General features: G+C 36.8%; 1 protein-coding gene across 2 annotated transcripts in view; it reads left to right on the top strand.

The window, feature by feature from the left end:
- The window catches only part of LOC123530537 (DDB1- and CUL4-associated factor 1-like), a 123,720-nt gene that overhangs the window by 88,576 nt on the left and 18,615 nt on the right, over nucleotides 1-16,529 (top strand). For both annotated transcript variants that reach the window (XM_053521141.1, XM_053521140.1), the window contains exons 25-29: nucleotides 305-380; nucleotides 1,646-1,707; nucleotides 3,404-3,467; nucleotides 9,176-9,247; nucleotides 9,982-10,038. In XM_053521141.1, the coding sequence (XP_053377116.1) occupies nucleotides 305-380; nucleotides 1,646-1,707; nucleotides 3,404-3,467; nucleotides 9,176-9,247; nucleotides 9,982-10,038 (331 nt within the window). The remainder of the gene's footprint in view (nucleotides 1-304; nucleotides 381-1,645; nucleotides 1,708-3,403; nucleotides 3,468-9,175; nucleotides 9,248-9,981; nucleotides 10,039-16,529) is intronic.

Here is a 16,529-nt window from a genome sequence, read left to right on the forward strand (position 1 = left end):
TCAAGTGTATATGTTATCAGCTACGTCTTTGATCATTTATCTGTTGTATATAAATCATACAGTGATGGTTATTACCTGTGATAGAATCAGTGTGACAATTTAAACTGCATGTTGATTTCCTCATCAAAAGGAAAAATGAAAAAAAAAGCAATCTTTTGTGCATATATGGTATGGACATGTTAATAAAACTGAGGCAGAACAGTGTTTGACATAAGTCATCTATATACAATCATTTGTTATTGCAAAAATCACTTGGCCTTCAATGAAATATCTAAATGTTACTGAGTTTACATGTATATTTCAGACCACATCAATGTCCAGAACCAAGAGGGCGTTCCAGTGCTCCCCTCAGCTTTACTGCCAGAACTTACAAGAAAATGGTAGTTTATTTATTTTAACTCGACCAAATACACACATACAGCTTTGTTCTGAAACAGAATATGTGCTAGTAACATTATTTGACGTTATTTGACATCATTATGTAACTAAATTATTGTTGAGAAGCCCTGTTTAATTAATCACACAAAATATCAAAAATTAATGACAGCACACTCAACTATATCAAGTTCTTCCACATTATTCTTTTGCACAAGCAAAAGCTTTACTAAAACTTTCTGAATTGAAAAAAAGGGACATAATTTTGTACACTAATTTGGAGTTTTGAGACTTGATTTTGAGTGGTCATTTTTATACGCCCATCACTGAAAGAGCGGGGCATATTATGTGAACACCTGTGGTGGATGGACGGCGTCCAAAGCATATCTGCTCTCTAAAAAAATCAAACAGTTTTCATTGGATCTTCACCAAACTTGCTGACAATATTTGTGGGCATAATATCTCGGCCAAGTTCGAAATTCAACCAAATCATCCCAGGCACTCTTTGATTATGGCCCTTGAATTACTCGAAAAACTGCGAATTTAGCCTTGTCTGCTCTCTAAGTCCAACAATTTTCATCCGAAGGTCACCAAACTTGCTGACAATATTTATGAGCATAAAATCTCGGCCAAGTTCGATAACCAGCCAAATTGCCTCAGGCACTCTTAGATTATGGGCCTTGAATTACTAAAAAACTGCAAATTTAGCCTTGTCTGCACTCTTTAAGTCAATCAGTTTTCATCCTATCTTCACCAAACTTGTTGGCAATGTTTGTGGGCATAATATCTCAGCCAAGTAAGATAACCACCCAAATCGCCCTAGGCACTCTTGGATTATGCCCCTTGAATTAGGCCAAGTTTGATGACAGGCGTATTTGTGACAGTCTGGCACTCTTTGTTTGATAATAAAGACAAAGAGTTTGAAAGTATGCAATGTAACCTGCTAATTTCAAAATGAAAAACTTTTATCAAAATTTCTTTCAAAATGGGCATAATTTTGCCAAAATATAATTTTTGAGTTATGAAACCTGTCATGTGAGGTCATGTGATTATTCTAAAGTTTTGTGTGGATTTCGAAAACGTAGCCATATACATTCTGAAAAACATCTTTCACAAAATGTTTCTGTTAAATAGATGCATAATTTTGATAATTATTTAAGTACCTGTTTTCGGATATATACTGTAAAGAAGCTCCAATTTACAAAAGAATGTAATAGTTAAATTTGAGAAACAGAATAATCTTGTTGTGCTGTTTTCTTCTATTTTTCAGTTACATCCAAAATACGGAGGTGTGGATGGTGGTAAATTGGACCGGAAGTTTATTTATAGCAGGTACATGTATAAATTTTTATACAGTTTTGTATCAAACTAACATTGTTACCTTCAGATAACAAATGTGGAGCTGCTGGAAAGTAAGTATATGAGCAGCACCATCAGAAAACCAACATAGTGGCTTTGCGACCAGCATGGATCCAGACCAGCCTGCGCAGTCTGGTCAGGATCCATGCTGTTCGCTTTCAAAGTCTATTGCAATTAGAGAAACTGTTAGCGAAACAGCATGGGTCCTGACAAGACTGCACGGATGCGCAGGGTCTGGATCCATGCTGGTCGCAAAGCCACTATGTTGGTTTTCTCATGGCGCGGCTCATATTGTGTCTATTTCTTTCACAATTCTTTAAGAGAAAGGCAGTCTGAGCTTCATTTCTAAGGATCTGTATCATTAACAAATTCACAAAGATAGAATTGCTTTCTGCAAGCATTTGTAAGGTTTAATACTTTCCTGCCGCAAATTTTTAGTAGACTTTTAGATTGTTTATGCATTAAATAACCTTAGAAAAGAGTTTCAGACAGTTGATCCTTTATAGTTTGAACATTTCGTTTTTATACCCCCACAAAACGGTCGGTTGGTCGGTCTGTTGGTTTTTGTGGTTTCCGGATGATAACTCATGAAAGGCTTGACTGATTTGAGTAATTTTTGGTTCACAGGTGTAACATAACAAAATACAGGTCAAGTTCGAATTTGGGATCAATAGGTCAAAGGTCAAGGTCACAGTGACCCTGAACAGTTAAACGGTTTCCGGATGATAACTTGAGAACGCTTGGGCCTATGATCATATATTTTGGTACACAGGTGTAACATCATGAAATACATGTCAAGTTCAACTTTGGGGTCTGTAGGTCAAAGGTCAAGGTCACAGTGACTCGGAACAGTTAAATGGTTTCTGGATGATTAATTGAGAACACTTGGGCCTAGGATCATAATTTTTGGTACACAGATGTAACATCATGAAATACAGGTCAAGTTCGACTTTGAGGTCTGTAGGTCAAAGATCAAGGTCACAGTGACTCAGAACAGTTTAACGATTTCCAGATGATAATTTGAGAGCGCTTGAGTCCAGGATCTTAAATTTTTGTACACAGGTGTAACAGGTTAGTAGGTCAAAGGTCAAGGTCACAATAACATGAAACAGTTAAACGGTTTCCGGATGATAACTTGAGAACGTTTGGGCCTAGGATCATGAAAATTGATAGCGAGGTTGGTTATGACCAGCAGATGACCCCTAATGATTTTGAGGTCAGCAGGTCACATGTCAAGGTCACAGTGACCCGGAACACTTAAACGGTTTTCGGACAACAACTTCACACTGCTTTGGACTAGGATCACGAAATTTAATATGGAGGTTGGTCATGACTAGCAGATGACCCATAATTATTTTTAGTTCCAAAGGTCAAAGGTCATTTAAACCTTTTCCGGACAATAAGTTGAGAACGCTTTGGCCGAGGATCATGAAACTTTATAGGGAGGTTAATCATGACCAGCAGATGACCTATTGATTTTGAGGTCAGTAGGTCAAAGGTCAAGCAAGTTCAGCTTTGACATTGGCTTAGTTCTGTGACAAGGCCATATTGTGGGGGTGTAATTCGTCACTCCTGTGACAACTCTAGTTGGTTTTAATGCAGTTTCATGCAGTGAAATCATCTATTGAAAGTTTTGGTTTGATGAGAACATGGAACTATTTTGCTTCAGATTTAAACCAATCAGAACATATAAAGATTCAGAAGATGATGGTTTCTCATGTTGTACATTCGCTGTAAGTTCACTTTTTATACTTGAACAATATATATCAGATATGTGAAGAAAGAAATGAGCATGATTGTGAAGTTCTATTGTTTTGCCTGCGCTGTGAGACTTGGTACAGTTGCTGATATTTGCTGCTAGAAAGGTTTTACTGGTGTCTTTAACAACTGACATAATTGCTTTGTCACGAAAATGGCTGTACGCTTTATCACATCCCGTTACTATTATTTTGGCTGGCTAATAAAGGTTAGAAGTGAATGGACATATTTTTTATGCCCTCACTTTGTGGGGTGGGGGGCATATAGATTTGCCCTTGTCCGTCCGTCCGTCCTTCCGAGAATGTTGTGTCGCACCTAGCTCCAAAAGTATTTGACGTAGAGTCAGAAAACTTTACAGGAATGTGAGTCAGCATGTGTAATTGTGCACCTGGGGTTTCGCGTCCGGATTCATTCAGTCGTGTAAGAGTTATGGCCCCTGACTTTGTAAAAATTGGTCATTGTAGTGTTGTGTCGCGCCTAGCTCCAAAAGTATTTGGCCTAGAGTCACCAAAGTTTACAGGAATGTTGGTCAGCATGTGCAGTTATGCACCTTGGGTTTCGCGTCCGGATTCATTCAGTCATGTAGGAGTTATGACCCCTGACTTAGTTAAAAATTGGTCATTTTAATGTTGTGTCGCACGTAGCTCGAAAAGTATTTGACCTAGAGTCACCAAAGTTTACAGGAATGTTGGTCAGCATATGCAGTTGTGCACCTGGGGTTTCACGTCCGGATTCATTCAGTACTGTAGGAGTTATGGCCCCTGACCTAGGAAAAAATTGTCATTTTAATGTTTTGTTGCGCATATGTCTTTTGTCATGTAGTTGGGGCATCTGTGTCCCATGGACACATTTCTAGTTTTCTCTTTCCAGACATTTTGATTCTGCTCTGTATTATTGTCAGGCTTTTTAAATGCAATTCCTGGTTAAAGAAAATCTCTTATGCATTTACAATATTTTTTATTAATGACATTTTATTATATACATATGACATAATGTTATGTGTTACTTCTGTTTTGAAAACTGAAACTTTAACACATACATATGTGTTATGTTTTTTTTTTTTCAGAACACGAGGGTAGGTATTAAGACATGAAAGAATTCATTTATATGCTTGGCTACTTGATGTCAAACTACTGTCCATGTTATCGCACCATACTGTGAAATTCATTATTAATTTGCTTCCTGCAAAATTTCACAGGAACTGATATTGATATTCTGTACCCTGCCATTTTGCTTAGACAAAAGGCATTCTATTACAAAAGATTTTATCGTTTGGCTATGACATTTATATAGATGTTTGTCAGAAGTTTGACATCATTCTCCAGTATTTATCTGCTTGCAGTTATTAGTTAGATCTCTTGGGGTTGTTGCAAGTTCAAGGTGAACATACCTCTTGTTTTTCTAGACATTGTTCTTACCTCAAAGTTCAGCACTAACCTGTGTTGTCTCCAAATTTGGACACTGACTTATGTTGTTTTCATAACTAAAATGTGTTGTCTTAGCATTCAGCACTAAAGTGTGTTGTTTTCAAAGTTCAGCACTAATCTGTGTTGTCTTCAAAGTTCAGAACTAACTGGTGTTGTCTTTGGCTCTCAGCACTAAACTGTGTTGTTTTCAAAGTTCAGCACTAAACCATGTTGTCTTCAAAGTTCAGCACTGACTTGTGTTGTCTTCAGCGCTCAGCACTAAACTATGTTGTTTTCAAAGTTCAGCACTAAACTGTGTTGTCTTCAAAGTTCAGCACTGAAGTGTGTTGTCTTCAGCATTCAGCACTAAACTGTTAGTTTCAAAGTTCAGCACTAAACTGTGTTGTCTTCTAAGTTCAGCACTATCTGGTGTTATCTTTAAACTGTCACATGCAATAGGAATACATGCATACTAGTTCTTCTGAAATTACTGAAATCAGCAAGAAGGAACACAGACCAAATACATTACACTTCATGGTTCACCATCTTTTCACAAGAATAAAATCTGTATAGGTGAAAATGTTCCTTTTAATGTAGATGAGGGAAACAGGTTGCACTCTGTTATGGTTAAAGACAATAAAACTTCCCATTCAGAATGATCTGTGAATTCTAGAAGTCTCAGATGAACTATATATTTACTGTGATAATTTACGTAGGCAGTATGTCTGAAGCCGTCTGTCATCATGTTGCTTGGTTACTTTTGAAAAAAGACTGTCACTTTTGGATAGGTTCATTACTGGTATAAAATCCAGGATCATTTTATGTTAAGCTCTTCATGTTGGTGGGTGGTGGGGATAACTCAACATTTCTGTTGCTATCACTGCATGAGGCATATATGTTTTATATTAGTATCTCCATCTACATGCATTGTTATAGATGTTTAGTAGCATGTTTATATCTATATTGTTGTAACAGTGCCGTGAACATAGCTATTAGTCAGATTTTGCTTCAGTTTTGCACATTTAGAATTTCGTCTACAGTTCTTTAATTTTGCTGTAAGGCTTCGTAGTTTAAAGTTACTAGTCACCAGTGCTGATGATTCTTGGCTTAGCTTTTTAAACATGCTCTTGTAATTGTGTAAGACTGACATATATACAAACTAGGTGTACAGGTTCACAATAAATAGTAAGTGAACAGTTATTGATACTTGAGGGCTGACAAATTTGTCGTGGTAGAGCTGCCGGGAAGATAACACACATTACATGTACATAAAATGATAAAAAATCAGAGGACACATATGAAAAAAATGTATGATTCCATGGAATGGTCATGTGAACATTGACAGTTTGTGTCATTACTACATTACATGGTAATAAAAACAGGTCTTTGATTAATGATTTTTTTTGTCAGATTGTTTCCAAGTGAGAATGATACTGTGTGTATTTGCTAGTGTTTGCTTGATGGCTGTTTGATTGATCACCTTCAACTTTGTTTTGTTCTTTGCATGTTGTTTTTATATAAAACCAGACTGTGCATGCATAAGTTCCTATTCAATGTATGTGGATATATACTGTATTGCTATGTACTGTAGTCAGTATTTAACATCACACACTTGTCCATACCAGTTCTTCTCTAATGAAAATTGCAGTTTATGATACTGAACATTGTTTAAGGAAATGAATAGAAATAATTTAAAATATTTTATTAGTGTGCATTTGTTTTTGTTTTTTTATATATATATTGGTCAATAGATAAAAAATGACTAAGTAAGAAATACAATGATACATGGGAAAAATAATTGCCAGTGTTTAGTTATACCCCCACCAAACATGTTTGAGGGGGGGTATATAGGAGGCAGTTTTGTCGCGTCCCGTCGCGTCGTGTCCCGAAATCTATTATCTCAGTTATTACCAAATGGATTTGATTCAAACATAAAATACATGTTCCACCTTATCACCCACATCATGTGACACAAGGTGCATAACTCTTGACACCAAGTTTTCATGAATTATGTCCCCTTTTACTTAGAATTTAAGGTTAATTTTTTGTATTTTCACTATATCTCAGTTATTACTAAATGGATTTGATTCAGATTTAAAATAGATGTTCCACCTCATCACTCACATCATGTGACACAAGGTGCATAACTCTGACACCAAGTTTTCATGAATTATGTCCCCTTTTACTTAGAATTTAAGGTTAATTTTGTTGTATTTTCACAATATCTCAGTTATTACTAAATGGATTTGATTCAAACTTAAAATAGTTGTTCCACCTCATCACCCAGATGATGTGACATAAGGTGCTTAACTCTGACATAAATTTTTTATGAATTATGTCCCCTTTTACTTCAAATTTAAGGTTGATTTTGATGTATTTTCACTATATCTCAATTATTACAAAATGGATTTGATTCAAACTTAAAATAGATGTTCCACCTCATCACCCACATCATGTGACACAAGGTGCATAACTCTGACACCAATTTTTCATGAATTATGCCCCTTTTTACTTAGAATTTGAGGTTAATTTTGATGTATTTTCACTATATCTCAGTTACTACTGAATGGATTTGATCCAGACTTAAAATACAAGGCCGTCGCGGGTGGTCCGGCCGATCCGGCCATGGCCGGACCACTTTTTTGGTCGAGTATGATATCGGCCGTACCAGTTTTTATTCCACATAAAATTTCAGCTTTTGCTTAGATTAAAAGTGCCGAAATATTGTCTTGCTAATTATCCGCAACGAGCGGTATCTGTCATGATTGCCCGCGGGGTGTGAAAACTTCGGCACACTTTATGTCAAAAATATCGACCCTCTTTGATTGGATTAATCTGATATATCTTTAATCCGGTATGGTCTAAAGGGCGATTTTTTTTATAGTCTATAATAATTGCTTTGATGAAAAAAATGTATGTTTAAAAATATTGGAAACAATTGTGTTTTTCATGGTATAATAAAACAAAACTAACTGAAATTAAGCTAAGTATTTCTAATTATTTTGAATAATCTTAAATAATTGCTTTAAATCGAACCTAAGACATTTAAATTTCCAAAACTCACCTTTGGTCAGAAAAATCCAGTGAACAGAAGTTTTCAGCCTTCGTGGTTCACCAATAGATCGTGGTTGCATTATGAAACTAATGACCCCACTTATTGTCATGTGTGTATGGTTGCTCACATAGACGGATAGTTGTCAAGTTCGAATTTTGATAAAGCCTTCATTATTAATGACACCGCCTGATGAGACTCACAGAGGGGTCGAAATAGTTGTTTTCTTTTGTATTGGCTGACACTCAGAAGTGAAATACATTAACATTCATTGGAAAATGTCGGATAGTTATCCTTGAAAACTGTTATAAATTTGACTGAAAATCTTAATGGAAAATGCTTTCAAGATGCAAGGAAAACGCACTTACGGGCATCCCAAATCTTACAATTTTCTCGGGGGAGATCCCCCAAACCCCCCTTACGAGAGGGGGGATACCCCCTCTCCTGCTCTATCCCCTCTTCTGCCTTCGGCACTCGCGAGACACCTTCGACCTCCCATGACCGGACCACTTTTTCGAAGCCGGCGACGGCCCTGAAATAGATGTTCCACCTCATCACCCACATCATGTGACACAAGGTGCATAACTCTGACACTAATTTTTCTTGAATTGTGTCCCCTTTTACCTAGAATTTCAGGTTAATTTTGATGTATTTTCACTATATCTCATTCTGATTGGCTTAGAGCCAAAGGGAAGTAACCTTTTTTTAACTTCTGTACTGAGTTTCTTCCCCTTAAATTCCAGGAATTAGTCTATTTTTAGAAATCCTATTTTTAGATTTTCAGTATTTTAGGTATTTTTCTAACTTTTTTATTATAAGTCCTATGTAAAAAGTAAAAACAGTTTTCTGTGGTAACATGGGTCTGTAAGACCCCTTTTTGTATTCACTTTTAGTGTATCTCTAATATTAGAGATTTAATATATTTACTTGTATTATTGTACTAGTATTATACTAGTATTACTTATATGTGGAAGCCCAGGATGAAGTACTCCAAAGTATTTTTAAGATTCCTTATGGTTGCCATTCTTCTGTGACAAGACCGTATGGTGGGGGTATGAGTCACTCCTGTGACAGTTCTAGTTTTATTTTCTTTGGGTCAAACTACTGTAAATGTTACTGTCAATGGAAAGTGTGTTTTTTCAATCAGTGAAATAGTTCTATACATTAGAAAGTTGATTAAAACTAATTAGTTGAGAATGAAGACAGACATTGATGTATATTTCAGTCTAGTCAGCAATACCTGATGTTGGGAACCTATGGTGGCAATCTCAAGCTTATAAACACACAGAGCACAGAGGTAACGTTTCATTTAACATTCAGATTCTTTCAAATGAAAAATCACTACCTATTGATTTATGTGAAATTAAACGGCATTTCTTAATTGATACTATGCACCTTAAAATGATCTGCAAAAATATTAGGTCGTGTTTGTCTAATTGACTGTCCATTTCTGTACAAGTCATGAGTTTGATTTATAAGTGAGACTTGTTCTGTGTTACGATTTCACAGAAGCCTTTATATCTTAAATCATTCCTCCTTCACATTTGATTCATGTGAAGTTGGCAGAAGTTGTGGAGAACAGCTTTGTACAGGTAAAGAATCCTGGAACATTGGGCAGGTTAACTAGCCATAGAGAAATACTGTTGAAAATGGGCCTAAACAAGAAATAGCCATCATTACATTAGTGAAATAATGAAGAAAATGGGCCTGAACAAGAAATAGCCATCATTACATTAGTGAAATACTGTAGAAAATGGGCCTAAACAAGAAATAGCCATCATTACATTAGTGAAATACTGTTGAAAATGGGCCTAAACAAGAAATAGCCATCATTACATTATTGAAATACTGTAGAAAATGGGCCTAAACAAGAAATAAAGAAGGAGAAATTAAACTGTTATCTTAAGATGATGGCCTTGTTTACTAGTTTGTAAGCTATTTTGTTTTGAGTATGATGATGTTTTTATTTAATGGTATTTTATATGTTAAAAGTATTGCCAGTGTTACATATATTGTATTATTATGCTTTAGGAAACTGGAAGTTTTCACTGTCATTCATCCCCGGTTACATATTGTGAGCACTCCAGGGTAAGTTATATAATATATAACTCTGTATGGTCTGCTTTCATACAATACTTACTCAAGATGACTAGTAAGCCTTCCTGCCCACCCGCTATTGGGAGAGCGTCGTTCTACGGATCGTGGGATCTTGAGTTTGATCCCAGGGCGTGTTTTCTGTGACAGTTTGATAAAAGACATTGTTTCTGAAATCATTCGTCCTCCCACCTCTGATTCATGTGGGGAATTTGGCAGTTACTTGCGGGGAACAGGTTTGTACTGGTACAGAATCCAGGAACACTGGTTAGGTTAACTGCCCGCCATTACATATCTGAAATATTGTTGAAAAACGGCATTAAACCCAAAACAAACAAACAGAAGTAGGTCTTTCTGCTAATTGCAGACAATAATTGGATGTTTAGCTTCAGGAGCTCAGAACAAAAGACATTATTTTTTAGCTCGACTATTCAAAGAATAGTTTAGCTATTCTACCCATCCCGGTGCCGGCATCGCACCTTGGTTGAAGTTTTTCATGCAAGTACATATGGCTATCATTTAAAGGCATATAGCTTTGAAACTTATTTTTTTCTTTTTCTAGGTCAATTTCCATCCTCACTGGGTCGAGTCCCAGTGACCATATCAACATTAAGGATAAATCCCGTTTTCCGGTATTTCCGTAAATAGGGTCAGGGGGGCTGTCGAGATTAACCGATATAAAGACCGTGTACAATATTAGCAATTATTTTTGCCAGAAGATAAGGATTTAGGAAAGTTCTTACTTTCTCACAGTGGAAATACTATTCTACGACCTCGGCAACATTTTTTTTTCAAAAATAATCTGTTTACCTTGAAAAATGCGAATAATTTCACACCTTCGGTATCCAGCCACAGAAGCGGCAGTGTAGAATAAGATAAAATTTCAAAAATAAAGAAAACTTTGAGGATATTTTTGCTACATCTTAATTACAACAATGTTTAATGATAATCTGCAATACTTTTTTTATACGCCCAAAGGGACGTATTATGTTATGACGCTGGTGTCCGTCTGTCTGTCCGTTAGCAATTTCGTGTCCGCTCTGTAACTCTTGAACCCCTTGAAGGATTTCAAGGAAACTTTACACAAATGTTCACCACACCGAGACGATGTGCAGACCGCATGTTTTGGATGTCTCACTTCAAGGTCAAGGTCACACTTAGGAGTCATGGTCATATCAGTTTGTTTCGTGTCCGCTCTGTAACTCTTGAACCCCTTGAAGGATTTCAAAGAAACTTGACACAAATGTTCACCACACCAAGACGACGTGCAGAGCGCATGTTCCGGATGACTTGCTTCAAGGTCAAGGTCACACTTAGGGGTCAAAAGTCATATCAGTTTGTTTCGTGTCCGCTCTGTAACTCTTGAACTGCTGGAAGGATTTCAAAGAAACTTGGCAGAAATGTTCACCACATTGTAAAGATGTGCAGAGCGCATGTTCCGGGTGACTCGCTTCAAGGTCAAGGTCACACTTAAGGGTCAAATGTCATATATGACTTTGTTTTGTGTATATTGCTCTGCATTGCAGTGGTCTTGTTTTTATTTGGCAGATCTCTTTTTTGTACTTACAATAATTTTTTTTTTTTTTTGAATTACTTCCCTTTTATGTTACTATAAATAGCTTATTTTGAAACTTTTTTATTATTGGCCGTAGGGAAAAACCGAGATCACTTTTCTGTGGTACAACATGGATGGTACCTCCAATTTTAAGGTGTATTTTTACATACCTATACCTGATAAGGATTTTTTTGTAGACTTTGATTTTTTTTTTTTGTGGACTTAGATTTGTTTGTTGAAGTTTTCCTTTTGTTGTTCCAGTCCTTTGGGGCTACAACAGTCAAGTTCTTAAAATTTTGCTCCAATCCTATGATGTAAGCCTTCGGGCGTATATAGCCCCGCATGGCGGCGCTCTTGTTTATTCATTCTCTTTGTTTAAAACTTGAAAAAAGGATACCGTATTTTCCCGAATTAAGGCCCCCCCCTCTAATTAACGCCCCCCCACCCATTTTGGAGGGAAAAAAAGTGAACAAGAACGGGAAAAAATCACCTACCTCATTTTTATAAGTCCACATAATAAGTAATTTACAGTACTAAAGTCCAATGTATTAAAATTAAACACACTTTTAAACAGTCCATGTACCGTAAAGCCAAAACATTTGTACTAAGTACGGTACGTAACAGAAAATTAAACGGTAAATACATTTTTGATTTGTTTTTACACCACTCGCGCACACGCTTCCTGCCGACTTTAAACAAACTTGCAGCAATGTGTTTACGATATACCCTTTTCTTCGGCAGTTTTAAGAACTTTTAATTTAAAAGCAGCGTGTCAAACCATTGACATTGTGTATTGCGCTATTAGCTACCCGCATGTACTAAGGAAAATGTTATCGGAGTACACAGCTGTTTGGGTCATGACGTAATGTGTAGTGTCGCGAGCGTGTCAAAAAGCCAGACATGGAATACATGAGGTACCGTATTTAAATGCATAAAAGACACACTGCATTAAATTGGATGCCAAATAATTACGTTTTAGGGGGATTAAACAACAAAGAAACACTTTATAGCTAGTTTGAACGATGTTTTTAAGTTTTGTAAAAATTTTCATTTTTTAATTTTTTACCTCAAATAAACGCCCCCTCTTTGGAAAATGTAACGCCCCCGGGGGCATTAATACTGGAAAATACAGTAATCTAAACACTACCGTCATGTAGCGTAATGGCCGATACCCCCCCTCACCGTAAAACCGGGAACGGGCGTTTATTGATGGTTAATACCGGAAAACGTGATTTTATCCATAATGTCGATATCGAGAATAACTCTGGCATGTATTTTGGCCAAATTTTGCCCCCTTTTGGACTTAGAAAATCCTAGTTAAAGTTTTACATGCAAGTACATATAGCTATTATTTAAAGGCATATAGCTCTGTAACTTATTTTTTCTTTTTAGGTCAATTACCAACCTCACTCGGTCAAGTCCCATAACTGACGTGTATTTTGGGCAAATTGTGCCTCCTTTTGGACTTAGAAAATCCTGGTTAAAGTTTTGCATGCAAGTTACTATCTCCAAATCAAATGCAGATATTTAATTGAAACTTTACATGTGTCTTCAGGGTTATAAAACTAGGTTATAGCATCAAGTCCCATAACTCTGACATGCATTTTGGCCATGTTATGTCCCCTGTGAATTTGAAACTTCTGGCAAATGTTTTGCATGCTAGTTACTATCTCCAAAACTAATGCAGATTGAAACTGATTAATACTGGATTGAAACTCTATAGATATTCTTACATCTAGGGTAATATTCCTGCTTCTTGGACAACAATTCGAATAGTCGAGCATTTGCTGTCTTACTGACAGCTCTTGTTTTGAGTTAACCAGCTTATGGCAACTGAAAGGTTTATTTCCACAAAATATAAAATTTAATAAAAATTCTTCCAAGATCTGTCACAAGTGGCTTAATTTTGATCACTGGCTGTCTAGATTTCTACTCTGTTTCAGTTTTGTTTTAATTCTAGTTTGATCAAAAAAGATTTTTATGCCCCCAAAGGGAGGCATATTAGTTTTCAACTGTCCGTCCGTTCGTTAGTTAGTTCGTTCGTCACAGCGTTAACTTTTTGCATGAAGGCACTTTACTCGTGAGCCACTGCAGCCAGGACCTTCAAACTTCACATGCTGATAGTCAGGGTTCCCACGGTCGGGGAAAAGTCAGGGAAAAAACATATTTTTTTCAAGGTCAGGGAAATGTCAGGGAATTTTGTAATTGGTCAGGGAAATTTGGAAATTGAGCAAAAGTCAGGGAAAAGTCAGGGAAATTTGGAATTAGAGGTCGAGGGTTTAGGAATCAGTTTGTAAAAAAGTAAAAAGAATGTAATAAAAGGCTATGGCAGTTTCTTAAATTTTTGTGTAAACCTAGCACTTTTACAAACAATAATATATTCTGTATTTCATAACCAAAAATTATAGTCTATCTATCATAAAGTCTGTTTAACAAAACCGGTGTAGAATTTTAACAGAAAAATTAAGACTGTAGAACATAATTTTGTTAAGCAAGCTTATATCCATTCTGTTTGCTTCGAACAGTGTCATGTTTTACAAATGCTATGAAATGTGTAGTCCTGCATAGTCAGTGTTGCCTGGTGAAGTTTTATGTTTAGGTCAGCTTTTCTCCTAAACTATCAAAGCTATTGCTTTAAACTTGCAACACTTGTTCACCATCTGTACAGGAACAAACATAACTCCATCCTGCTTTTTGCAAGAATTATGGCCCCTTTTGGACTTAGAAAATATCAGATTTCTTGGTTAAGTTTTGTGTTTAGGTCAACATTTCTCCTTAACGGTCAAAGCTATTGCTTTAAAACTTGGAGCATTTAGTCATCATTTTAAAAGTTGAGTCTGCACAGCAAGAACTGTAACTCTACATTGCTTTTTGCAACAATTATGGCCCCTTTTGGACTTAGAAAATCATAGTTAGGACAATATTTCTAATATACAGAGACAAAAATATCAGATGAGCGTCTGCACCCCAAAGGGGGTGCTCTTGTTAATCATATTAAATTATTATATGTTTACATATTGCAGTTGCAGCAGTTTAGTTAATTTCAGATTTCATTTTTGGTGAAAATGTTATTTATTCTATACACAAAGTTCCGAAATTTTTAACTTAAGAAAATAAACTGGCATGTCTAATTGATTTCATGTCTGATCTTATATTATTATTTTTACAATGCAAACTGAACTACTGTAATATAAAACAAAACAAATTACTTCTAAATATATTGCAGTATGCATGACTATGTTATTAAGTCTGCAAGGGGCCTACCACAGTAACATTAAATTTTAGTGCAAAATTGTTATTTTCTATAAAATTCATATATGAATAAGGGCAAATTTTCACACAATGTCATACATTTGTCTGAACTTTTCCACTAGTAAAACCCAAAACATGGTCATAGTTAGTCTTTCAGTGAATAGTATGGACCTTTCTTATTGTCGATTACATCTCACTAAAATAATACAGGGTTTGTTTAACTGGAGCAAACTTTGTTTACACCATTGTTATCAATATAACAAGAAAAGTGGTAAAATTTAGCTGATATGGAGGATTGAGGCCAATATTTATAGATCAATGGCCAGCTAAACTTCTGTGAACACGGAGCGTTTTGGTCGGGGAAAATTGGACTTTGGTCAGGGAAAAGTCAGTGAAAAGTCAGGGAATTTTATTTTCTCTGCTTTGTGGGAACCCTGATAGTACTTATTGAGTACACGACCCCTGCTGACTTTGGGGTCACCGGTTCAAAGGTCAAGGTCACCAGGTCAAAGGTCAAGGCGCTGCGGGGGCATTTGTCACCATTAGTGACAATTCTTGTTTGCAGATATTTTAGGCTCAATGAGAGTGGTTAAATTAAACATAAATGCGCATTATACATTGGTTTTACAGTAGTCTCATGTAATTGTAATTATGAATTTTGGTGAAAATGCAATTCCTGTAAAGCCCTGCCTGTTTGTTGCAAATTAAAGTGATTGAAATATTTAATCCCCCGCCGTGGCGGAGGGATTATAGGAATGGTCTGCGTCCGTCCTTCCGTCCGTCCTTCCGTCCGTCCTCCGTCCTTCCGTCCGTCTTTCCGTCCGTCCTTCCGTCCGTAACAAAATCGTGTCCGGTCCATATCTCCTAAACCCCTTGAAGGATTTTCATGAAACTTGGGTCAAATGATCACCTCATCAAGACGATGTGCAGAACCCATGAGACAGCCTTGTCGGTTCAAGGTCAAGGTCACAACTCAAGGTCAAAGGTTTGAGCCTGCCATTTTGTGTCCGCTCTATATCTCCTAAACTCCTTGAAGGAATTTTATAAAACTTGGGTCAAATGATCACCTCATCAAGACGATGTGCAGAACCCATGAGTCAGCCATGCCGGCTCAAGGTCAAGGTCACAACTCAAGGTCAAAGGTTTGAGCCTTCCATTTTGTGTCTGCTCTATATCTCTTAAACCCCTTGAAGGAATTTTATAAAACTTGGGTCAAATGATCACCTCATCAAGACGATGTGCAGAACCCATGAGTCAGTCATGCCGGCTCAAGGTCAAGGTCACAACTTGGGGTCAAAGGTTGAACCTTCCATTTTGTGTCCGCTCTATATCTCCTAAACCCCTTGAAGGATTTTCATCAAACTTGGGTCAAACGATCACCTCATCAAGGCTATGTGCAGAACTTATAAGTCAGCCATGTCGGCTCAAGGTCAAGGTCACAACTGAAGGTCAAAGGTTTGAGCCTTCCATTTCGTGTCCGCTCTATATCTCCTAAACCCCTTGAAGGAATTTTATAAAACTTGGGTCAAATGATTACCTCATCAGAATGATGTGCAGAAATTATGAGTCAACCATGCCAGCTCAAGGTCAAGGTCACAACTAAGGGTCGAAGGTTTGAGCCTTCCATTTGGTGTCCACTCTGTATCTCCTTAACCCCTTGAAGGATTTTCATCAAACT

Source organism: Mercenaria mercenaria, chromosome 13 (genome assembly GCF_021730395.1).
Source record: "Mercenaria mercenaria strain notata chromosome 13, MADL_Memer_1, whole genome shotgun sequence".
Lineage (NCBI taxonomy): Eukaryota > Metazoa > Mollusca > Bivalvia > Venerida > Veneridae > Mercenaria > Mercenaria mercenaria.